Here is a 24967-nt window from a genome sequence, read left to right as displayed (position 1 = left end):
GTCACACCAGGCAAGTAGGAAGCTCACTAGGGTCATAAACACTGCCTAGAAAGATTTGGTACGTTAAAGTGCAGGAAAGTAGTACAGGGAAAGGGTTGCAAGATTGCGGGGTTAGTCAGCAGCATCTATCTATACACGAATAGCAGATACCAGAAATCAATCTAATGCAATCTAATAGCAAGACTACAGAAATCTACTAAAGACTACTAAAGCAAGTCTGCTTGAAACAAACTTTCAGAAATACATTCAACAGCACTAACAAACACCATAAACAACATAACATAACAACAACATAATTTACGTAGGAGTTTGAATTCTTGTAAACTGCACTGTTTACAATATATTGATTATATATATATAATATAATTATTCAATAATGAAATATATACATGTGATATTTGCACACCTGTGTCATTGCTTGTATAATGCAAATGCAAAATTTTAAAAATACAATCCTTATATGCTGACAAATATAAAACGTATTAAAGTCAATCAAACTATAAAAAAACGAGTGAAATGTGTGATCCTACATACAGAATAAAATTTGATATTCTTCTGAAATTTAATCAAAATATATAAAAACCGTGTATATTCATCTGGTGATTTCTCCTTTTCTCACCGAAGAATATTGATCAATGTCATGTTCATCCAGGTTTATAAATAAGAACAGAGTTCCATTTGTTCGATCACATTACTAAAGAGGATCAGTGTGAAATCACAATAATCAAACAGTAATTGTACAGATTTGAAACGGCGGCGTGCTTTACACTATCCCTATGGTTCCGGTTCCGATCGCCGGGCCTGCGCCTGGTACAAGGGACCATCTATTTGCGGAGCGCCGTATATAACGATGTTCTCTATTTATTATCAATGCATTCCCTCACCGTAATTAGGTTAATCATGTTAATAATGACAAACAAAAATTAGGACATATATATAATATATATATATATATATATCAAGAGTGGATAATAGAGAAGAGTATGACTCGTTTTAACAGCGTTTTGCATAGTTTTCAACTGGTAAATAATCTATCAATATGTGAATAAATATATTCAAACTTTACCTTGTTTCGTCTATGATTCTCCCCTTAATCATATGACACCACCAATTTACCTGAAAATCGTATGTGTTCTTCAAAAAGTTATTTGAATACGACACGGTTTCGTTACAGTTTTCACGCATGATTGCATCTCTCCGACCGAACTTTCTTATGGGATTAGTGTTCTATTGTCTATGACGGAACTTTGGGGTCGTATGGGATATTAGGCATCGAATTGTATTCAGCGTGCAGCGTTCCAGCGTGCTAAATAAATGCGGCTCACGGCCAGCTAGCTAGGCAGCTGATTCCCTTACGGCCCCAGCGTACCGTCATAGACAACAGAACACTAGTCCCATAAGAAAGTTCGGTCGGAGAGAGATGCTGTTCATCCGTGAAAACTGTACGAAACCTGTGTCGTATTCAATAACTTTTTGAAGAACACATACGATTTTCAGGTTAATTGTGGTGGGTCATATGATTAAGGGAGAATCATAGACGAAAACAAGGTAGTTTGAATATATTCATTCACATATTGATAGATTATTTACCAGTTTAAAACTATGCAAAACGCTGTTAAAACCGAGTCATACTCTTCTCTATTATCCACTCTTGATATATATATATATATATATATATATATATATATATTCTACACTAAAATGTTATAGCAGCCAATAATTACAATGCTTATAAATACAATGCATTTTGTCTAATGCAGTATATTCACATTCCAAAAACAATGTTTAACTTTTTACATACTTTCTGAGAGTTCTAGGGTGTGGCAGCGGCAAATCCAGTGTACTCCTCAAATACTCATACGCCTTGGGAGATTGCAGGTGTAACGTGATGGCAAAATCCCTTTGATCGTGTGTGTATTCTTTAGAAGGTTTTTTAAATAATTTCCAAGGAATATCTGAAATAAAAATACACTTGTCAGAAACAATTCATCTAACACATTACTAGATAATTATAGGCCACCACTACCTACAGGATTAGCTTGTCTGTGAATAGTTTAAAAGTAAGATTAGATTCAATTTTAAAAGTTTGGTACCTCCAAAGGATTCCAGCTTTGATCTTAACTCCATATTTATGAGGTATTTTTCATACAGCTCTGCCAACTGATGTCTACAAGTTTCTTTTCATCTCTTCTCTCGACGGGCAGTGTTCTTCAGCTTCTTTGTGATGGTGTCTAGTTTCTCCTCCGTTTCATGCAACTTTCTTTTCCATTTTCTTGGCGAACATGAGTAAGCATGATCCTTAAAACAAAATATTTCATATATTACATTGTCCAAATACAATACAGTCACAATACTGCACATTATTATGTAATTTTTAAATGATAGTCAGGTAAATATATATTAGTGATGTCCCGATGATGAATTATAAGCGAAAGTCAGTCGTTGTGCAGCAAAAGACTAAGCGCTCGGCTCAATAAAATTGGCAAACATTGCTGAAATGACTCTTCATTTTATTTGTGTGTGGTTTTTTGGTTACTTTACAGCTTGGAGACAATAAATCTAACTTACACCAAATATAAGTGAGTATAATACTGTTTCATAGTTTTTAGTATATATTGTATTATAAAAAATGGGTGCAACCGATGATCGATGATGAAATTCCAACTGATTCCCATCTCTAATATATGTATATACTATATACATATATAATTAAAGGCATAATAGGCCCATTGATTATACAAAGTTGACGAATGCTACAGTAACTGGCACCTTCTGTAGTTAATAAGTACATTATGATGGTCGAATGTTATTCGCTTACTGTGACACACTGTTAAGTGAATGTAAACATCTGACGATTGATTTTAGAGTGTACACTCTCAAAATTTAATGCAGACATCGTTTTATTGATCTAAGGAAACCAACTACTTGCCTCTTATGGGCCGTGTGTATGCGATATGAAACTTTAACATAAATAGATAGATACTTAGATAGAATCCTGACTATTTTCCCGCGGTCGCGTGCGCCTTGCCGCGGAACTGCGCGCAAGATCTGCGCTTATAGCGCTTGGGATCAACACCTCCTTTCGGCAACGCTTCTCTAGTATCCCGTCTCATCTGGGTAAATGAGACTTTTTGCATTAAAAGAAAATGTATCACGCAATAACAAAGAATCTATCTAGGCTATCATGTTTCATGTGCATTCAAAGCCTGTGATTTATTTCTTACTGTGTAGGGAATTTTTCTACTTTATTATGGATTTGTGGTTTCATCTTAATTTTATTTAAACGTTATCGTCATACTCACATCATCGTGTGACAAGGTTCGTGCACCATGTATAGATTCACTGTCCAGTTTAATGGTAAATATACCTTTTTACGTTTTATTTAGTTCATATGATATATCAGTGGTACGTTAACATGCACCCCTTCAGTAGTTGCTGTTGCAGTGCACCATGCATTATCATCAGTCATCATCATTACATAATTTGAGGGTAGCTTAACATAGCAAGTAAAGAGTCAATGGACTGCATAATATGACTAAAAAGTGGTATTTCTTGCAAGTTGTAAAATTTAGCATAATGTCATGTTTACCATTCATAAAAGTGGGATACGTACTAAAATAAATTGGAACTGACCAATGAATTTCTGGACGATTGTTATTTTAGTGCACATGCGAAAGGCAGGTGTCTTGGCACAGTGATAGCGAAGTAGCTGGAAATGCTTATTTGGCAAATAAATGGTTACTTAATTATAAGTATAATTCATTGTGCTCTATTGTTATTTGTTCTTGGAGAAGTGTCCAGTAGTTTTATTCTTGTATATCGCACTTTATATTTATTATAGTGGACTTAGCTATGAGTGGAGTTATGGTGGAGTTACTAGGGTCCCTTTATATATAGGGACCCCAGGTGCGTGTACAGGATTTGTAGCAGGGGGGGTCTAACCGTAACCCAAACTTGCGAGCACGCGAAGGGAAGAAAATTTTTGAAATTAGACCCCCTCAGATGCGTTTTCTGCGCGAGCAGGGGGGGGGTGTCCCCCTGGACCCCCCCCTTGTACACGCCCCTGGACCCTAGGAGAATTATTGCACCATGGAGAAATACTCATTTTTCCGGAATTCGCCGAACGGTTCCGAATCGTACCAAGTCAGAAGGATTCGTTTTTTTTTAATATTTAAAAAAAATATTTTTCTGCTTAGGGTTAGAGTTGGGGTTAGGGCTTTGGTTAGGGTTAGGGTTAGGGCTAGGGTTCACATGTATACAATACATGTGTACACATGTGTGAAAAATTAGTATTTCTCCCCGGTGCACGATTCCCTAGGAGTTACTAGGGTCCCTATATATAATATAATATTTTATATATAGGGACCATAGATATCCTATAACAACTAGATAGGCCTGACGTCATCGCCAGATGGGATTTCCTGCCGCCATATTGGAAAGATGATTGTCGCACTGTTTTCTAGGGCAGTAAACAGACGAACGGACGTTAGGAAAGTGTACTTCCTCTGATATCTCGCGAACGAGTTGAGTTACATTTCTATAAATTCTAGCTATTATAGACACATGTCTTAGCTATAATCTCTGTGAATTTTGAGTTTATTGAACCACGATTAGTTTAATTAATTACCAAATATATGCGCGCGGTGTCGCTCATAGGCTAATATACGCACGGCGGTAGGAAAATTGGAGCGAATAGGGTACATGGCCAGTTGGATTATTATTCCACCCACCTAGAACAATAAAATAATAACAATAAATTTAATATCTAACTAGATGTTAGTGTATGAAAATGCATAAAGGCTCAGACAGACAATCACAAATGAATAAATTAGGATTTAACTTGAGAAAAGAATCTCTAGTGGTATCTCTAAAGTCGGCAGCATCTATATACACGAATAGCAAGACTACAGAACTCAATCTAATACAGTCACACCAGGTAAGTGTTAAGCTCACCAGGGTCCTGAACACTGCATAGAAAGATTTGGTAGGTTAAAGTGCAGGAAAGTAGTACAGGGTAAGGGTTGCAAGAATTGTGGGGGTGGAGTCAGCAAGCATCTATCTAATACACGCGCGCCAGCAGAGCCCGCGTAGACGAATAGCAAGACTACAGAAATCAATCTAACGTGCAAGTCACACCAGGCACAATAGGAAGCTCACCAGGGTCCGACCACTGCTAGAAAGATTTGGAGTTCAACAGTGCAGGAAAGTAGTACAGTGGTGAAGGGTTGCACAGAATTTGTGGGGTGAGTCAGCAGCATCTATCTATACAACGAATTAGGCAAAACGTACAGACAAATCACATCTAATGCATGTCTACGACGCATAGGCAAGTAGGAAGGCTGCACTAGGGTCATAGAACACTGCCTAGAAAGATTTGGTAGCGTGTTAAAGTGCAGGAAAGGTAGTACACGGAACAGGGTTGCAAGAATCGCGCGGGGTTTAGTTCAGCAAGCATCTATCTTATACACACCGAATAGCAAGACTACACGAAATCAATCTAATGCAATGCTAATACAAGACCTACAGAAAATCTAACTAAAGACTAACTAAGAGCAAGTCTGCGCTTGAAAAACAAACTTTCAGGAATACATTGCAAGCACACGCCTCACTAAACAACAACACCATAAACAAATAACATAACAACACACATAATTTAACGTAGGAGTTTGAATTCTGTAACTGCATGTTTACAATATATATATATATATAATATATATAATATTCCAATAATGAAATATATACATGTGATATTTGCACACCTGTGTCATTGCTTGTATAATGCAAATGCAAAATTTTAAAAATACAATCCTTATATGCTGACAAATATAAAACGTATTAAAGTCAATCAAACTATAAAAAAACGAGTGAAATGTGTGATCCTACATACAGAATAAAATTTGATATTCTTCTGATATATTCGTCTAAAATATATAAAAACCGTGTATATTCATATGGTGATTTCTCCTTTTTCTCACGAAGAATATTGATCAATGCCATGTTCAATCCAGGTCTATTATCAATGCATTCCNTCACAATTATGATCAACATCGGCCACGCTTGCGCTTGCAAATTTATATGCCATGCCTGCTGTATAAAAACGCTAGTGTGACATAGTAAATTAGTAACTAAGGGCGCGCACTCGCGCTCTCGCACTCGCTCAGATGCGCTGCCGTATAAAGTTGATAACTCAACAACCACTATCCCGATTATGACGATTTTTTTTTTACTATCCCGGCGGGATACCAAGCATTGAAATCTGGTATCCCCCACAAGAATCTGATATCCCGCGGATATCGGGATACCGCTAATTTCGACCCCTGATTTTCTATGTAACACGGCCGTAAATAGTCAAAAGGTTGTCGTGCATTTTGCATGTCGGAATTCACAGGTTTTGTCTATGGAAGCCTATTAGGCCCTAAAATAACACCAGAATATAAAATTTTTTAGGGCACAATTTATTGGTCTATATGGTGCAATGCACTCTCAATCTCATTGGCTAGGGCCTATCTAGTTGTTATCTGAGGTTGTTATAGGATATCTATGATAGGGACCCTAGCTAAGGCGCGTCCACACGGACGTTTTTGGCCCGCGCCAGATTTGGCTCGAGCCGAGCGTTCACACGGACGGTTTTTGGGGCCGTGCCAATTTGGCACGAGCCAATTTGGGGCGCAAATCCACTTTAGGCACCTTAGGTATCACGAAGTGATGCACAGAGTTATGTGTATCATCAACTGATGCACAGACGTTCCGTATATCAAGGAATGATGCAAAAACCCTAACCCTAACCCTAAGTCATAAACTGATAAAGTATAACCTTAGGTATCACGAAGTGTGTTAGGGTTAGGGTTACGGTTAGGGTTAGGGTTTTTGCATCATTCCTTGATATACGGAAAGTCTGCGCATCAGTTGATGATACACAGAAATCTCTGCATCACTTTGTGATACCTAAGGTGCCTAAAGTGGATTTGCACCTCAATTTTTGGTCCCATCGAAAACGTCGGACCAGGCCCGAGCCAAATTTTAGCACCAGTTTTCGGCGAGCGGTACAAAGAGCCTGGGTATACATTGTGACCATGACCTCGTGAAGCAGGAGGATAAACGAATAACAACAACAACAACAAGTAGAGCGGTAGATGCCGCGAGTGTCGAACGTGTACTTCGACGAAATAAAGTCGAAAACAGTATAAAAATTCGAAAAATTTGATCAGGATGCACGTTTTCAAGATTGATAATTGAACTCGGAACGTAAGTAAACACTCTAAATCGTACACAACCATCTCGCGACATACTGTCAAAGTATCTGTGAGATATTTGTGCAATAAAATTTATTTGAATTTGAATTTGAATTTGACAGACAGTATTCACCTTACGAGTTACGTACGTGTGAACGCTCCGACTCAAACCGGCCCGAGCCAAATTTGACCCGAGCCAAAATTAGCCCATTTGACAAACCATGACCGTGTGAACGCGACTCTGTGGAGAGTTACTGGACTGTGTTGCCACCTAGTGGCAAATGGCATAGGTGGGGTTGGCGGATAGATATTAATAATGTGATTAAGATGTGGTCCCTTTAGTCATAGATCTTCATTTTAATAATCAATCATGAAAAATATCAATCAATAACAAGGATTATATAAATTATAGTATTTACTTGTAATAAAGTTTCGAATCTATAGTGCGGTTTTTAACGCTTCACGATTGTACTCGGCACTACTTCGCGCATAGTGCTCAGCTACGAAGTGCACCGGCTGGCCGGCTTCTTTGAAGATGCCGCCGTACAGCATCAGTTTACTATAGTGGGAGACCGCAGCGGCGCAGCTCATACGGAGCAGCGAAGAATGATCACAAAGAGGTAGCATTTGTGTCGATTTCAAGTGAGATATTGTGCAGGGATTCGAGTGGAAGTACTTCAGGATGATTGTGAGGATTATAGCCTTGCTTGGTAAGTTAATATACGTTTAGTTTGGCGAAAAACGTCGATGGCTCTTACATCGCGTTTTTCCACATGCTTTCAGCTTTGTATACCTTGTTACTTGTACAAACCACGATGACATGCAGCCAGTTGATCACAGCACTTGGTGTCCACTGCCACCGGCACTGGGATCGCCGGCGGCTGTGGCATAGATTCATCATTGTCAAATGTTATCAATCATGATTCCCATCAAGAGTGCATTGATAGCGTTGTTCACCCATACTATTACGTCGTGTAACCAATGCATGAGCCATGATCAATCAATCATCCTACAAACACATCATCAGACGATGATGTGTAATACGTATCCTAGCATAGACATAGAAGATCTTCTTCTATATCTATGATCTTAGCAAGTTTGTAATATATTCTGTGCAGCTAGTCCAACACATCCCGGACATCTGTGATTGATAGTTACAAATAGAAGTACAGACACACGTGCCATGTGCCAAAGTGTTTCTCCAAAAGGCGTTTAAAATTATACAAATTTACAATACATGTTTGCTTACCATTCATCATCATGATCCCATTGATATAATTGCAGCACGTAATTTCAGTATATAGCTCACGAATTAGTTACGATACGGGAAGTTTATGACCTAAATATATTCGTTTACTATTGCAGGAAGCTGCGTTCATTTTGCTGAAATTATTTTATTATTAAAATTTATATGCCGCACGCCGAACGAGGCTCGTGCAATTGGTGCATGGAAATAGATAGTTAACACACTCGCACATTTATCATGTCTACTGCACAATAATTTAGCATTCATGTTTACATGTATCGCATAATGATGTACATTGCTTTATTGCAGGGACATCCTTTGATGATGCATGCAGATCTGTAAATTCAATCACAGTGCATATAGCGTGTAAAGGTGCTTTAGCAGGATTTTTTTACCGTGATACATATAATAATTTTTAATATACATGAATCTTTATATCCATATATGTGATACAAACACTGTTTCATAATGTCAGATACTTACAAATTAGTAATAATGTGGTCGACAGGTTTATTCGACTCGAATAAATGCAAGGAACTAGTATAGACTGCAGTGCACTTTAGGATCATGGTTTTTATATGTCACCGACTATATACAGCATATAAATGCATTTGTGTTGTACAATTTCCTACTACCTCAGTGCCCCTGGATGCCCCTCTCCCCTGCAGTGTGACCGATCTGCTATGGCAAGCCTAACAAAACCTGGCCATCACTCACATCCTGTGGCAGTGTGCTGCTCATATGGCTTGCATATTAAGCAGCTAAGATGATTAGTTGACCGTCTCTGTGGGGAACGGCTGTAATACAGTAGAGACAAAGCCGGGAGCCCTTCTTGTCTGCCTACCATGGGAGTCTGTCCTGTTTGGTGCATGCACTGTACACCCAGCTTGGATTGTAACTCATCGTGAGTGTGCCTACTAGATTGTGAGGAGAAAACGAGGGTGTCACTGGGAACTTTCCACTGTAGGTCGTAGATTGACGTGCCGATTGAGCAAAGTTTTTACCAAGCAAATTAAGTCATGTTTTTAAAGCTCATGCCAAATGCAGTTGTTTATATGTTATAATAATAATAAACGTGCGCACACGCATGCACACACATGCACACAAGCACGCACATGAATGTACGCGCACGCACACACGCACATGCACGCAGCCGGGCTAACGCTCCATTAGGAGTGTTCCCAACTTTGATATCATTAATGATAAATGATTAATGAAAATGATTAATGATTGATAATCCTAACCCTAACCCTAACCCTAACCTAAATGACATTGAACCACAAACTAAGATATGACCATGACCATGACCATATATATATGTTATTATGACCATTAATGACATTAAAGTTGGGAACACTCCTAATGGAGTATCACCCTGCAGACGATGCACACTATTGCAATCTGAATTTGATAAACCAAGTTTATTGGTACATGCACGTCTATGGCCACCGAAGTTCATAACTCTCTGCTCTGCAAAGCATGCATACATGGGCAAGATGGTATCATGAGTATCCCACGTTTCCATGTATTCTCCCTCACAATCATGAATTCACAATCACTACCATTTTACAATCACTCCAAGTTTGTCACCCTAAACAAAACTACGGCGACTACACTGACTCCGTAGGTCATCAAGAAACGACACTGACATGCAGGGGGACTTTTGAAATCTGTGTGTACTACAACTGTAATTTATTCATCGCAAGAGAAGAGCAAAATTAAGCGAGTAAATTTCATCATTTCATTTTGTACGTGCGTAAGATTACGATACTGTCTTGATGCCAACAAGCTTACACATGAAATCGTAGTAGTGCAGATGCCGACCAATTTTCGTAGTTAGGTGTCTGGCGTGAACGATATAAGCAGATCTATGCGGATACATGCATGTTTGCAAACTAAAATTTACCGAGCAGCAGTAGCAGCTCTAGTATTCACAGAGCAGCACGAAGAAGCTGATTCCCCTGCAGTACTATAGCAGCTTGGTGCTTTCTTTCTCTTCTCTCTCTCGCTCTCTCAGTCTCACTCTCTCTCTCTCGTTGGCTGTTTCACTCGCGCTCTCTCTTGCTCTCTCTGAATTACAGGCCATTGTCGATGCAAGCGGGTTTGTTGAAAGTCGGTTTTTAGATTACTCGTAGCCAAATTGTACGTGGGGGCAACTGGGGTCTTTCGCTCTCCCTGTAATACTCGGTGTAAGTTGCCATGACGTTGGAGCATTTCTCTCGCGCGTACTGGTTTGTGCTGCGAAAAAAATCTTGACGTTATTATATATATATGTGTGTAGCAGCAGCAGCTGATGTGTGTGTGTGCGTGTTGTTGTTGGTGGCGGCGGCCCGTGTTTTCGACTTGTAGTACAAGCACCCGGCATGTAGCATCTGCGCAACTGTTTCTCGGATTTTTACGCGTAAAAGCCGCGTTCTGCTAGAAGTGCGTGGAATTACTGCGTCCTAGCATGTTAGTCACGCTACAGTCCGGTAACTGCTGGCCTGGCCAGACAGCGAGACTAACGCACAGCAATACACATTTCTATCGATGTCTTTCTATAATATGAGCGTTTCTTCGAGCTAGGTAACTCCCAGAAATTTCGTGCGCATAGTGTTTGTTACTCGGGGGAATTTTTTTGCATTAGAAATTTTACGTTCATGTACATGCGAACAGAAGCTGTTTTTTGCTCGATTCGTCGAATTTCCCACATTCTGACACTAGGGCAGTGTTCAGGCCAGTAGCGTTGCAGCGACATGCATTTACTAAATGTACAGACGCGCGAAAACGCGATGCGATTGTGTCGAATTGTTTCTCTTGGGTACGTGTGATGTGGGCAAAAATAATGACAGCCATTTTCTCCCTAACTGGCGTAAATGCTGAATTTCATCACATGGAAAACGTGCTGATCCGATCCTGTGTCATTGTTTGCTCCTGAGCCGTTGTCTGTGACCACCTGTCACTAGTTTCTCCCTCTTGCGTTTTCGTTCTCTTTGTCACTGTACGTGCGCACGGTCATGACAATTTGAACACAGGGTGCGAAATTAACGGGAGTTCGGAGTCAAATACTCCCTGATTTACTGTCGGACTCCCTGATTTGACATATGCAGGAGTTCGTGTGACTCGGACCCCTGAAAATTCTGCCATACTAACTAGTTCGTTCCGGAGCACGGCCTCGCGAAATTACTGTATTTTTTCAGGTAATGTGCAAAGAAAATTTGGCAGACGTGCAACTGCATGAATCTTAAAAATAAGCACATGCGTTATTGTTAATATCTTTAATTTTGAACCTCAGACTGCGGACTCCCTCTTTTTGAGGGTAGGGAGTCCGTTGGGACTCCCTTGTTCAAAAGTAAATTTCTACCCCTGTGAACGTGTTTGTTTAAGTCTGCGTCGGAAAAAAACAAATTACGGGTCGCTGGCTTTCCGATGTAAAAGCAGTGATGACAATGGGGGCCCCTATTTCCCGGACTGGTTCTAGACGGAATTACGTGTATTTAGGTAGTTGAAGTTGTTTCCTAAGATCTATCCAGAGTATGGTGATTGGTAACACTGGTAATTTTGCCAAGCGTATGCAGAAGAGATCTATACTGCATGGCTGAGAAGCAAAAGAAATCTGCATATATATGCTACATTACTGCATGCTGCATATGCACAAGAATGTGGGGGAAAGGCCGTGTGGCATCGTGTATAGATGATTAAATCTCTTTCATTATTCTGAGGTTGAATAATGTAAACTGTGACATGACCGAGACAGGGCATGGTCATAATATTTTAGGTGTAATTTTTTATTGGGCTGGTGCGACGTAAACGGCGTTCAAGTTGCTAATCAATAACATACTGACAAACAGACAGATCTGTACATTTTACTAACTTTATATATATAAAAACGTTCACCGTAAAAAAGAAAACCTATGACAGTAAATTCTACTAAAACATCCCGACAGTTCAGATTAAATTTCTATATTATGAACTTGTAAATGGGAAATTTTATAATTGGAAGGGATTAAAATGCTGTTCGGACGTGTATCACATTGCAGGGCCCCGAAGTGAACTGTAGCTGAGGGGAGGGGGTTAAATACTGTATATTATGATGACTCTATACTGGAAATGCACATTAACTTGTTAGAACGTTATTGAATAGCGGGTCATATCAGCGTACAGATGCTTTACAAGGCAACATCGCAACGTGACCATAAAATGACATGCCTGCGTGTCTAAAAATATACAAAATGACGCTAACGCCTCGCCTTTCAGGGGAGAATTTATACCGTTTTATGGCCGCGATAAATGTTTAAATTCTGGGTGTGCTTGCAAGAGACACTGTGTCAGATATTCGACCGCGCCTGGCCCTGGGTGCTTGCATGCTGCGTGACACCATTCACCCTATGCGGATAGCTTTGCGCTCGAGTCAAATAATTGTTGTACGATATAGATCTGTTGCCATTTGTGGCCTGAAATCGGTCCTTCCGCAAGCCGGTAGATTCTGAATCGATTGTATGAACAGGAAACGTAAACGTTGGAACCATTGTAGAGTTTTTGAAAAATGAAATCAGTGCTCTCCACTTAATGTCAACATGGAATGTGTGCGTTACGAACGGATGTGTGGAGCTACGCAGGAAGCGTTACTGAAAATGTTATTGTTTTCAGACGTGTGATGAAAATTACGGGGAAGTTTTAAGTTTTCATGCATGAGGCGTCATAATTTCGTTTAGATTAGTTGTGATTAAAGGTAGTAGTAGTAGAAGTTGATGTTGCAGGGCACCTGATCATATAGAGACATTATTGCACGACAAGTTACATGACATTACATAACATTATGTTTCGTTGCATTATGCTACATTACGTTATATTGCATTTCATTACATTTATATCATTGCAAAGATGATGCTCACCTTATCTATATAGACATGTCATTACATTACATTAAATTTCACTTACGATGTGCTACGTTGTGTTATACATTGTTTCCGTGTCACTACAGGGCTGCTCCTATAGACATGTCATTACATTACGTTACATTAAGTTACGATGTGCTACGTTGTGTTATACATTGTCTCCATGTCATTGCAGAGCTGGTCATCCTCCATAGCTGGTCATTCTATAGACACGTCATTGCATTACGTTACATTACATTACGTTACATTGTCTCCATGTCGTTGCAGGCTGCTCATCCTATATAGACACATCATTACATTACATTAATGATACATTACATTACATTGTACTACACTGCGTTACATTACATCGTCTTCGTGTTGTTGCAGGGCTGCTCATCCTATAGACATGTCATTACATTACGTGTCATTATGATACACTACCGTACGTTACATTTCACCGCTTCCATTGCATCGTTACAGGGCTGCTCATCCGATAGACACGTCATTACATTGCATTACGAAACGCTACGTTACTTTACATCCGATTCCCCCCTCCGCATCGTTGCAGGGCTGCTCATCCTGTAGACACGTCGTTACATCACGATACGTTACATTACATCCCCCCTCCGCATCGTTGCAGGGCTGCTGTCGCTGGCGCGCGCTCAGGACTTCTTCTTCTTCACGGAGAAGCCGGCCAACGCCGACGTCGTCGAGGGCTCTCCCGTCGTGCTGCGCTGCGACGTCTCGCGGCACGCGCACATCGTCGTCGCGTGGCAGCTTGACGGAAGCGCCGTCGCCAACACGACGCGCCGCTACCAGAACGACACGCACCTGTGGATCCGGCGCGCGCAGCGCGAGCGGGACGCCGGCGGGTTTCGCTGCACGGCGACCAACGTCACGTCCGGAACGAGCAAGTCCACGCCCGCGGCGACGCTCAACATACAGTGTGAGTAGCTGACAGGGGAGAGGGGATGAAGGAGAGGGGTAGGGAGAAGGAGAGGAGGGAGGGAGGAAGAGAGGGAGGGAGGTTTCTGCTGCATAGCGACCAACGTCACATCCGGAACGAGCAAGTCCACCAACGCTCAACGTACAGTGAGTAGCTGACAGGGGAGAGGGGAGGGAGGAGGGTAGGGGGAATTGCGGAAGAGGGGGAGAGGGGGAAGGAGTCTTCTGCTGCACGGCGAATCACCAACGAGTTTAGCTGTCGGAAGCTTTCTGGAGATATAGAACATGAAGGATCTGCAATTCTCAAGATGTAAGGCGTACGTAGACCATGTACCACCAGGGTGCGCAATCTGTCGGCGTTTTTACTTGCAAGATTGTAGAACTAATGAGGGTATAATATAATAAAAAATAAAGAATATAGCATATATCATATATGTAATATTGACATGTAGAAATTTAAAGTATATGCAATATTTAATTAAATAAATTAACAATATAACTAAAGTGAAATGACTGAATGCATGGCATTGACCCCACAAGTCTGAACTGTCAGAGAATTGCTCACAGCCTATATCATCTGATAACTAAATGTAGTTGTCTACCTGGTAATGAAATGCGAATCCCCCGAGGGTGTGTGTGGGTGTAGCCACGGAGCAGCCCACCTGCTTATAACTAACTAACTAACTACCTGTACATACCTGTTCTTACCTGGGTACGTTGCAGCAGCAGGTTCATCTGGGGCAGCTGCGTGTGTGTGTGCGAGTCGATGCATCATCGTGTAACTGTTACTGCAGTGTCAATATGCAACAGCGGCAATAAATAACACACTGGGTGTAGAGTCAGCCGCTCCATCCGTGCGTGCGTGCGTGCGTGCGTGCGTGCGTGCGTGCGTGCGTGCGTGCGTGTGTGTGCCCAATTGTTACAGGCTCGCCACTGCTCACACGTGTATGCCGTACATACGTACGAAAGACAGGTCTCGCGCTCTCTCCCGTCTCATCCCTCGGGGCAGCCGGCTAGGAGAGTAATGCTCCCGAGTACGTGATGAAGTTAATTAAAACGTGCGAGGCCACACGTAGATGATATATTGTATCCCGTCACCCGACATTGCTTACCTGTACCGGACCGACCACACCACTCTCTTCATGCTGAGGTTTTTGTAATATCTCGAGTGTTATCGTATTCGTATTGACTGATGCGGTGTAAAGTTTCATCCGTAAAATTCAAAATTGTCTTCACAAATTCCGTATGCGGTGTGATGCGGTGTAGCACGTTGTCATAAATATCAGGGTTGCCGCACGGATATGAATAAATACGTAGGCAGAATGACTTCACAGATGGACACCATGTGGTATATTTGCCCTAACACGTAGAGTGACAAAGTTGTGACATAGCTGACGTCGCTGAAAAAATAATGATGACATCGACGTTAGCGGTTTACTAGTTGTTCAAAACACCCGGACCCAGATGCTTAACGCTTCCCAGATGATGTGCACGCTCTAGTAATGGATGTTTACCCCGAACATTTTTTCGGAAGATAAATTCTTGCAGATGCAGGACTTGGAGGCAGCAGTCATGGTTGGAAGCCTCGGACCCTTATTGCTCAGGCTCTTAGACACCAGTGATTGAGTGATCTTTTAACACATGTGCCTGCCTAACTATTAATTAGAATTTATAACCTTTCAGATACATCTGTCTTGCAACATCCGTGCACGACGTTTTCCTGTACACAGTTTAACGATATACACGATTACTCCACAACGTAAAATCAATTGATTTTATCGTAATTTCAACGTAATATTGTGTGCGTATGAAGGCAAGTTCACAGACTGCAAGTTGGATATCATAAATAGCTCTTGACTATTCACTCAAGATTGCAAGACATGCACTCATGATCAATATTAGACTTTCGATGAACCCGTCTCTCTAGTCTCTCCCATCTAATAAATCAACGTACGTGCGCCATCAAAAGGAGAGAACCTAAAAAAAAAGCCTCTTGGAGAGAACTCTATAGACTTCATCACCGTACCCTATACCGCCGCTGTCCTCTTTGAAAGGTTCCTTCCTTTCTGAAAAGGGTTTTGTGGCAGTGAGTCAGTGAGTAGCGAGTGACTGGAGGTAGCCACAAGTTCCCTTCTCGCTTAACACTACGTTGGCGTAAGTCCTACGCCGTGTAACAGTCGGGGAGCCTGGTCGGTTTAGACTGGAGAGGCAGCTTGTGCAAGATCGAGGCATGCGCGCGGGGCGGCTGCGTGGATGATGGCTGATGAATTTCACACGCGCGTGATTAGTGAACGCGTGTAGTAATAATACCTGCCCGTTACATGATTTATTCCTGCGCTCCATCCGCCTATATTCTCGGTGAACACGAGTTAAAGCGTCGTCATTACGCGGAAAGTCGATTTCAAATTATTTCAATATTCAAATTTAATATTATTATTGTTATAGATAAGTATATAATTATTATTACATTATTATAGTATTATTCCTTCTTGATTTTATCCTGACAAAATCAAATCATTGCTTGATGGCGAACCTATGAGATGAAGTTGATCATCCGTACATGATATTTTCCAGTTAAAATGCATTCACCATAGTAGAACAAGACGTGAATCTGCATTGTGCGCCATGGATAAGTGTCTATCGATGATGATTTATAACGTAAGCAGTTGGTGTAGAACTTACCAACACTTAGTGACTTACTAATGTTATCACGACATTAGATTTTCCGATAGCTTTTAAAAAATAACGAAAGCTCGCAGCGTTCGTTGATCCTGAGCGTGTCTCGTTTTTTTGGGGACAAAAGAAACAGCTGCTTAAGATGCGGAATCATAACTCGAGATTCTCGTGTCATTCTCCACGCCTCACGTTTAGAGACTTTCATAACACGGTAAACACACTGTACAGCAAGTATAAGGAACGCGTTACAGTTGACGTCAGTTCGCATTCCGCTATCGCTATACGTGACACTAACAGAGCCTTTAATTCTCGTGCGCATCCCCTGGACAGTTGACGCTTGTGTTCGCAGTGCAAACAACTCTGGCGTATGTTTAACTTCGCAACATGGGATGATGATCGGTAGAAATGCAAACACTCGCACAATGCACCGTGTTTCGCGGCTTATAAGACTTTCAGATGCGTTAGACGCGCCCCTGAATTTAGAAGGTAATGTGTAATACAGTATATAATATATATATATATATATATATATATAAAATAAAATATATATATATATATATTATATATATCCATGTTTTTACCCGCTCAGATTCCCTGTATTTTACAACCCCTCCTCACTATCAGCATTGATTAGTGTATTCTCTAAGCTATTCTGCTGAGAAATATAATATACCACACTGTACATACTACATAGCTAATAAATCGTAGCTATAATAATGTCTGCTATACCGACCTTCAACTTATAGGACGCAGTGTGATTTTTGGAGACATCTCTGGAGAAGAAAAGGCGTCATATAAGCCACAAATCATTGTAATTTCGTTGCCTATACTTAATGGAATCTTTTCTCGCCCCTAGGGGGTCTAATTAAGCGAGTCGCTAGGCACTATATTACTGTCTCTCTCGCTCTCTGCCTCTCACTCTCTCGCACTCTCTTGATCATGCCGCCCCTCCGTGATTGAAATGATCACTTCATAGGATGCTGCTATTCAATAATAACAGGAGAAATCTAATAATATACAGACAAGTAAGTCGCCGCCTCATGGTTATATATAGCGCAGGCAACATGACTGAACATAGGCTGTCCTGTGTGTATTGGATAGACGCGCATGTTCGCACATGTACGTGTGTATATACGTGTATATACGTGTGTGTATACGCGGAGTAGGTTATAAAATACATAACGCACACCCTCTGTACTAGCTGACGAACAAAGAAGCGACATCTTCAGGTTCAACATCCCTCATGTGATGGGTTTACGGCGGGCGTACGAAGCAATGCCGCGTGTTGTTTTTACGAACGTAAAAATGGGGTGCATCGATTCAGAACCGTCTGCTAGACACGTTCTCTTTCTACGTCGGTCGAACGTAGTCGGCGACGATCGCGACAACACGGTCGAGTGTGCGCGAGGGAAATATGTGACGCAGCGGGAAACATGTGCCGCCCTCTGCCCGCATCCCTGTCTGCCTCTCTGCCTGCATCCCTGTCTGCTTCCCTGCCTGCCTCTCTGCTTACCTACCTGGCTGCCTCCCTGCCTACCTTCCTGCCCGCATTCCTGCCCGCATCCCTGCCTACCTCCCTGCCTACCTCCCTGTCTGCCTTCCTGCCCGCACCTCCTCCTGCCAGCACCCGCCGTTGTTAGGGGGCACGTTGCTAATGCCTCCTCCACCCCACCCTCTCCCCCCTCTCTCTCTCTCTCTCTCTCTCTCTCTCTCTCTCTCTCGTTTTCTCTATTCATCCGTGCACTGAGACAAAAGCACTGTCATTTGGCGAGGCAAGAGAATGACTCCCACGGTCCCACCCCACTTGTGTTCGTAGTAGAAACAGGCTGCGAGAGAGAGAGAGGGAGAGAGAGAGAGAGAGAGAGAGAGAGAGAGAGAGAGAGAGAGAGAGAGAGAGAGAAGAGAGAAGAGAATGGGGAGGAGGCAAGAGTGGCATCTGTTGTCGCTGGCATATTGGTGATCCCACGATTCGATTAGCAGGTTTGTGCACGGGTGCGTGGCGAGCGCTTATCTATATCCGTCCGGGGAAGCCCCAGCCTTGGAAGCTGTCGCGAACGCAAAAGAGTTACTCAGTGTGTTATGTAGCTACCGCCTACCCGAGCTAACCGTGCATTAAGTGCAAAATCGCTAACTTATATCACCCACCCAGACGTAGCTAGCAGTAGCTTGCGCGTATACACGGTTGTGTATGTAGACGTATAGTGGTAGTATGTGTGGATTAGAGTATATATATACCATCGCGCCTATTCTTCCTGTGCCGAAGTTAGGTTTAAGTTGGTTATAAAATTGGTAGCGTGTACAGTAATTTCCATAGCATACTGAAGTGGGGGAGAGAGTGTGATCGGCGTGACTGACGGGGTGGGGTGTGTGTGGGGATAGGGATATGTCATCTTGCTCAGCCTACTGCTCGCTAGTATCGGCTAACAACAGCCAAGGGTTTTTATAGGGGCACGTGCATACAGAGTTAGCGCTCGCCGCGCGCGTGGTGCGTCGGCGTTGCGTGCGTGCGGGTGCGTGCGTGCGTGCCGTGCGTGCGTGCGTGGTGTGTGTGTGTGTGTGTGTGTGTGTGTGTGTGTGTGTGTGTGCGTGTGGTGTGTGTGTGTGGTGTGGTGTGTGTGTGGTGTGTGCAGCAGCAGTGTGTGTGTGTAATGTGTGCGCGTGCGTGCGCGTGTGCGTCTGTGCGTATTCGTGTGCGTGTGCGTGTGTGTGCTGGTGCGTGTGCGTGTGCGTGTGAGTGTCATCGAACCTGCTTCCCGGGAGAATTAGTCAGTCACTCAGAAGAGCCGACAGACGAGCCGAGGGGCATGCTGAGTGCAAAGACAGACGTGAGACGTACGAGTAGGATTAATCTATAATGCATCGCGCTGATGTGTGCATGACTGCCTGCTGCCCGCGATGGCACTGACTCCTGCGATACTGTAGTTATACGGGTCCAGCGGCGAGCGGGCGAGGGAGGAATCGCGCGTTCTCTACCCTCCCACTTACCCTGTGCTGTGTCTGGCTTCTCCTCCCTCCCCTGCGCTGTCTCGAATGGACCTTCCCTCCTCTTCCCGTGTTACCCCAGATGGACTTTTCCTCTTCTCTCCGCCCGGACTCTTCTCAAACTTTCCTCCCCTCCCCCACGCTGTCTGAGGTGGGTCTTCCCTCCCCTCCTCCCGCGCACAACCCTCGATGGGTGTATCCAGCTGGGTATCCGACCCCCGTCTGTTATATTCTGTGGCCCGCCTGCTTACAGGAAATCGTGAGTGATGGTGATGATGTATGCACTTGATGCTGCCGCCGCCATGTCTAGCCAGCGGGCACCCTGTCTGGCGTCGCCTCCCTCCTACTCTTCCTCCTCCTCCTCTTGCTCCCTCCTCCTCCTTATTTCTCCCTTCTTCCCCGTCTCCCCTCCGCCTCATCTCCTCCTCCTCCTCCTCCTCCTCCTCCCTTTTCCTCCTTCTCCTGCTCCCTCCTCCTCCTTACTTCTCCTCCGTCTCCCCTCCGCCTCCTCTCCTCATCCTCCTCCGCCCTTCTCCTCCTGCTCCCTCCTCCGCCTCCTTACTTCTCCTTACTTCTCCCTTTTCCTCTCCTCCTCCTCTCCTCCTCTTCTTGCTCCCTCCTCCTTACTTCTCTTCCCTTCTTCCCCGTCTCCCCTCCGCCTCCTCTCCTCCTCCTCCTTTTCCTCCTCCTCCCATCTCTTCCTCCTCCTGCTCCCTCCTCCTCCTTACTTCTCCTCCCTTCTCCTCTCCTCCTCCTCCTCCTGCTACCTCTTCCTCCTTACTTATCTTCCCTTCTTCTCCGTCTCCCCTCCGCCTCCTCTCCTCATCCTTCTCCTCCTCCTCCCTCCTTTCCTCTTTTTCTTATTTTTCCTCGTCTGCCTCCACCACCTTCTACTCCCCCTTCTCCCCCGTTTTCCCTGTCTCCTCCACTCCCACCGTGTGTACTGCATCTGTCCATTGTAAGGTCCTCTCATCTTCCTCCCTCATTCTGCGTCCTCCTCCTCCTGCACTTCAACCATCCTGTCTCGTGTCTCCTCCCCCATTCTGTCCAGTATCTCCTCCCTCCTCCCGCCGTCCCGTATGAGTCGCCTCCCCACTTCGCACTGCTCTGTGCAGGAAACCGGCCGTTGTTAGCTTCCTCTTCACTGGGGGGAGGGGAGGGGTGTGATTACGGGCGGCGGGAGCGGTAGTAGTCACTGCTGACGATCATGATGTACGGCCGTAGTTAGCGGCAGGGGGCGGGCAGGCGGCGCGGGGGGGGCAGACACGCATACACACACGCCCGCGCTGAGATTCGTGGAGGCAGAAGTTGAATCGAGCTGCTATTCTGCTGGTCTGCTCGTTTTCGTGAGTGCGTGCGTACGTGTGTGTGTGTGTGCGCACATACGTGCGTGAGTGCGTAAGTACGTGCGTACGTGTGTGTGTGTGCGCGCACGTACGTGCGTGAGTGCGTGCGTACGTGCGTGAGTACGTGTGTGTGTGTGCGCGCACGTACGTCCGTCAGTACGTGTGTGTGTGCATGGGCGTTTGCGCGTGTTCGCTTGTGCGTTGGCGTGCATGCGTGTGTGCGTGTGTGCGTGTGTGCGTGTGTGCGTGTGTGCGTGAATGCGTGGGCGTGGGCGTGTGTGTGTGTGTGTGCGGGTGAGCACGTTAGTTACGTCTTAGCAAGGCAGCGCCAAGTAGCGACATTTGTGGAAAGCTGGGACTCTGGCAGTGCCGTGACTTTTCCCCCCTTCTCATCAGCGTTAGGCCGGATCAAAGCTTCCAGTGTCGGCGAGTGCGGGAAAACTTCACATTCGTTCTCTTTGTTACAGTAGCTTCTATTTTACGGGGTCGCCTCCTCCTCCTCCTCCTCCGCTCGCTCCTCGCCTCTCCTCCTCCCTCCTCCTCGCTCTCTCCTCGGTCCTGCTTTCTCCCTCCTCTCTTCTTCTCCTCCGCCTGCTCACTTTCCCACGCGTGCCTCCACTGCCTCCTCGCGCTCTCTCCTCCTGACCTCCTGCCTCCTCTACTCTCTCCTTCTCCGTCGCTCGGCTCTTCCTCGCTCCCTCTCGCGGGTCTTACCGCGAAGCGACTTCGCAGTCCAGACTAGAAACACACGCACAGCGCGATGTCCGTCTAGCCATGTTTTTTTATGCAGTGACAGGCGATCGCTACGACTGCGTGGGATAGCGGTAGTAATTGGCAGGCGGCCGGTGGCGGGTTCATTAAAACTCGTCCCGGCCGTTCAAGAAACTGCGGGGCTAATTCGGGCGGCGTTACGCGCTTGAATGAAACGCGGCGTTTGGCAGCGGGGATCAAACGCTGCCAATGTTATACCGCTGCCGGCCGCACCGCGCTTAATCGTAGGAGATGTGGACGCGCGCGGGTGCCCGCGGACAGCGGTGTTTGCTGCGCGCGCCGTGCGTGTGTGGTGTGTCGGTGTGCAGGGCAGCGTTCGTGCCTGTGTACGTACGTACGTACGTGCGCGGTGGTGTGTATGGTGTGTGCCATTCGTGTGTTGCGCGGTGTTGCGTGTGGGTCGTGCAGGTGAAAGCGGTGTGTTACCGGTGGCGTCGCGTGCGTGCGTGGTGGCGTGCGTGCTGTGGGTGCGTAGCGGTGTGGCGGTGCGCGGGTGTATGTTCGCGTGTCTTGCGATGTCTCTGGCGTTGCTCGCGGCATCCACGCATCGTGCTTTTACTGCAGAGCAGCAGTCAATAATGGATCGCTTGTACTAGATCTCTTGACTAGTTGGGGGCTGAACTGGCTGCTCGCCTTGCTGGCTGCTGGCCGTTGGTTGGACGTGACAGTAGGTAGGAAAATTCGAGGCGCTATGGTACTGGGGCAGAAGTGAAACGGAGAGCCGAGAGAGAGAAATGTGGAGAGCGAGCGTGCCGTACGCGGACTTGCGGTGCGTACGTGCGTGCGTACGGTGCGTTATATGACAGAGATATTCGGGTGAAGGCAGCTTTCGGTTCGCTGTGCGCAAGAGAGAGGAGCGAGAGCGAGCGAGAGCAGACACAGCAGAGAAGAGCGGCACGGCGGAGTAGACCGAGAGACAGCGAGACAGGACAGAGAGCGGAGAGAGAGAGAGAGAGAGGGGGGGGGGAGAGGGAGCAGAGAGAGAGGAGGGAGGAGAAAGCGGCCGTCGGCGAGGCACGCGAGTAGAGAGAGCGAGGACACGCACAGAGAGAGAGAGAGAGCGCGGAGCGGCGAGCAAGCGAGAGAGGAGGAGAGAGAGAGGAGAGGCGCGAAACAGACAGAGGAGAGAGAGGGGGGACGGGAGAGGGACAGAGCGAGAGAGAGAGGAGCGCGGAGCGCGAGAGACGAAGCGAGGAGAGAGAGCCGAGAGCAGCAGACAGACAGAGACCACGCACTAGATGGGCACGAGCCTAACCCACGTTACCTTAACCTAACGGATGGCAAATCTTAAATTTGTTGGTCCGTTTACTTTGTCGCCTGGATGGTCCGTCGTCGTAGCAGCAGTAAGAGAGAAGCGAAGCACGCAATGCTGCATGAGCGCCCGTGTTAGAGAAGAGAGAGAGAGAGAGAAGAGAGAGAGAGACGAAGGATGAGAGAGCAACGGAGAGAGAGAGAGAGAGAGAGCTAGACAGACAGAGACAGACAGAGACCGCACGCACTCACGGGGCCTAACGCCCTAACTCAAGACCTTACCTAAGCCTAACGGCAAATCTTAATTTGTGGTCGTTTCTTTGTCGGCTGGATCGTCGGTCGTCGTAGGCAGGCAGTAAGAAGAAGCGACCGCAGAGCACGCAATTGCATGCGGCCCGTCGTTACCGGCATGGCGAGGCTCGTGGCTCGTATCGCGAGCCTGATTGACAGCCTTCTGTCGGAGGCGCATTTTCGCAGAAATCGATGCTCGGACAGATACGTGCAATCAGATATAATGCGCGTCGAATGCAGGATTTGTCGCCTGCAGCAAATGAACGCCCAGTTAGAGTGGCCGAATAATGAGGGATGTCGGAGCACGAAGGAATATGATCGGCGAGACACGAGGCAGAGCCGCATGAGAAGGCAGCGCTGTGTGGGCGTGGGCGTGCGTGCGTGCGTGCGTGCGTGTATCCGTGCGTGGTGTGTGTGTGCGTCGCGTGGCGTGCGTGCGGGCGTGTGTGTGTGTGCGTGTGTCTGGCGTGCGTGCCGTGCCGGGCGGTGCGTGTGGTGTGTCGTGCCGTGCGTGCGTGCGTGCGTGTATGCGTGTGCGTGGGTGCGTGACGTGTGTGTGCGTGTGCGTGTGGCGTGTGCGTGTGCGTTGTGCGTGTGGCGTGTGCGTGGCGTGTGCGTGTGGCGTGTGCGTGTGTGCGTGTGCGTGTGCGTGGTGCGTGTCGTCGTGTCGATGTGGCGTGGCTGATATGTGAGAGCGCGCGCGCGCGCGGCGTGCGTGCCGTGCTCGCGTGCGTGCGTGCGTGCGTTGCGTGTGTGTGTGTGTGGTTGTGTTGGTTGTGTGTGTGTATGCTGTGTGGTGTGTGCGCGCGTGGTTGTGTGTGCGTGCGTGTGTGTCTGCGTGCGTGTGTGATATGTGAGCGTGCGCGTATAGCACATGTGATAGCAGGATTCGTTTTACGCATCCAACGAATCTAATTGATTCACCGAAGTGGAATTGGGGATTGCTATGAAAGTTACGGGTGTGTTATAGGAATATCGGTATATGATTTGGTCGATTGATTGATTGATTGGTCATTTGTTGAATTGATCGAGCGGTGGAGAGGCCAATGGGTGAGCGACAGACAACGGACAGACGGACGGGCCGACCGACCGAGCGAGCAAGCGAATGAGTCATCTTCATTTAACCGAATAGTCAGTCACGCTTAAAGGTCTTCTGTAAGCGAAGTACAATTGTGTTCATATTTGATCGGAAACCATAAACTGCTGGCTAGAGGCTTACGAGGAATGGGCAGGAGGGAAAATCATTATTCATACATTAGGAAATTGTACGATAGAGAATAGAGAGAGGCAGAGAGTGAGGGAGATGAGAGGGAGAGGCAGCTCTGGACTTAACGAGCGATATAGGGAGAGAGAGAGAGAGAGAGAGAG

At 45.5% G+C, this 24967-nt stretch overlaps 1 protein-coding gene and 1 long non-coding RNA gene across 2 annotated transcripts in view; one reads left to right on the top strand and one right to left on the bottom strand.

The window, feature by feature from the left end:
- Positions 1 to 2661, bottom strand: part of LOC106809379 — a 5617-nt gene extending 2956 nt beyond the window's left edge. Inside the window, exons 1-2 of the long non-coding RNA XR_001393867.1 lie at positions 2094 to 2661; positions 1802 to 1955 (exon numbers count right to left, since the gene is read on the bottom strand). This is a non-coding gene — a long non-coding RNA (uncharacterized LOC106809379). The remainder of the gene's footprint in view (positions 1 to 1801; positions 1956 to 2093) is intronic.
- A 10373-nt stretch (positions 2662 to 13034) lies between these two features.
- LOC106809363 (inactive tyrosine-protein kinase 7-like) overlaps positions 13035 to 24967 on the top strand; it is a 64069-nt gene continuing 52136 nt past the window's right edge. The window contains exons 1-3 of the mRNA XM_014812428.1: positions 13035 to 13041; positions 13978 to 14283; positions 15831 to 15900. Of these exons, the coding sequence (XP_014667914.1) occupies positions 13035 to 13041; positions 13978 to 14283; positions 15831 to 15900 (383 nt within the window). The remainder of the gene's footprint in view (positions 13042 to 13977; positions 14284 to 15830; positions 15901 to 24967) is intronic.

Source organism: Priapulus caudatus, unplaced genomic scaffold (genome assembly GCF_000485595.1).
Source record: "Priapulus caudatus unplaced genomic scaffold, Priapulus_caudatus-5.0.1 Scaffold349, whole genome shotgun sequence".
Lineage (NCBI taxonomy): Eukaryota > Metazoa > Priapulida > Priapulimorpha > Priapulimorphida > Priapulidae > Priapulus > Priapulus caudatus.
Note: the sequence above shows the minus strand (reverse complement) of the source record. Positions and strands in the feature narration are given on the sequence as shown.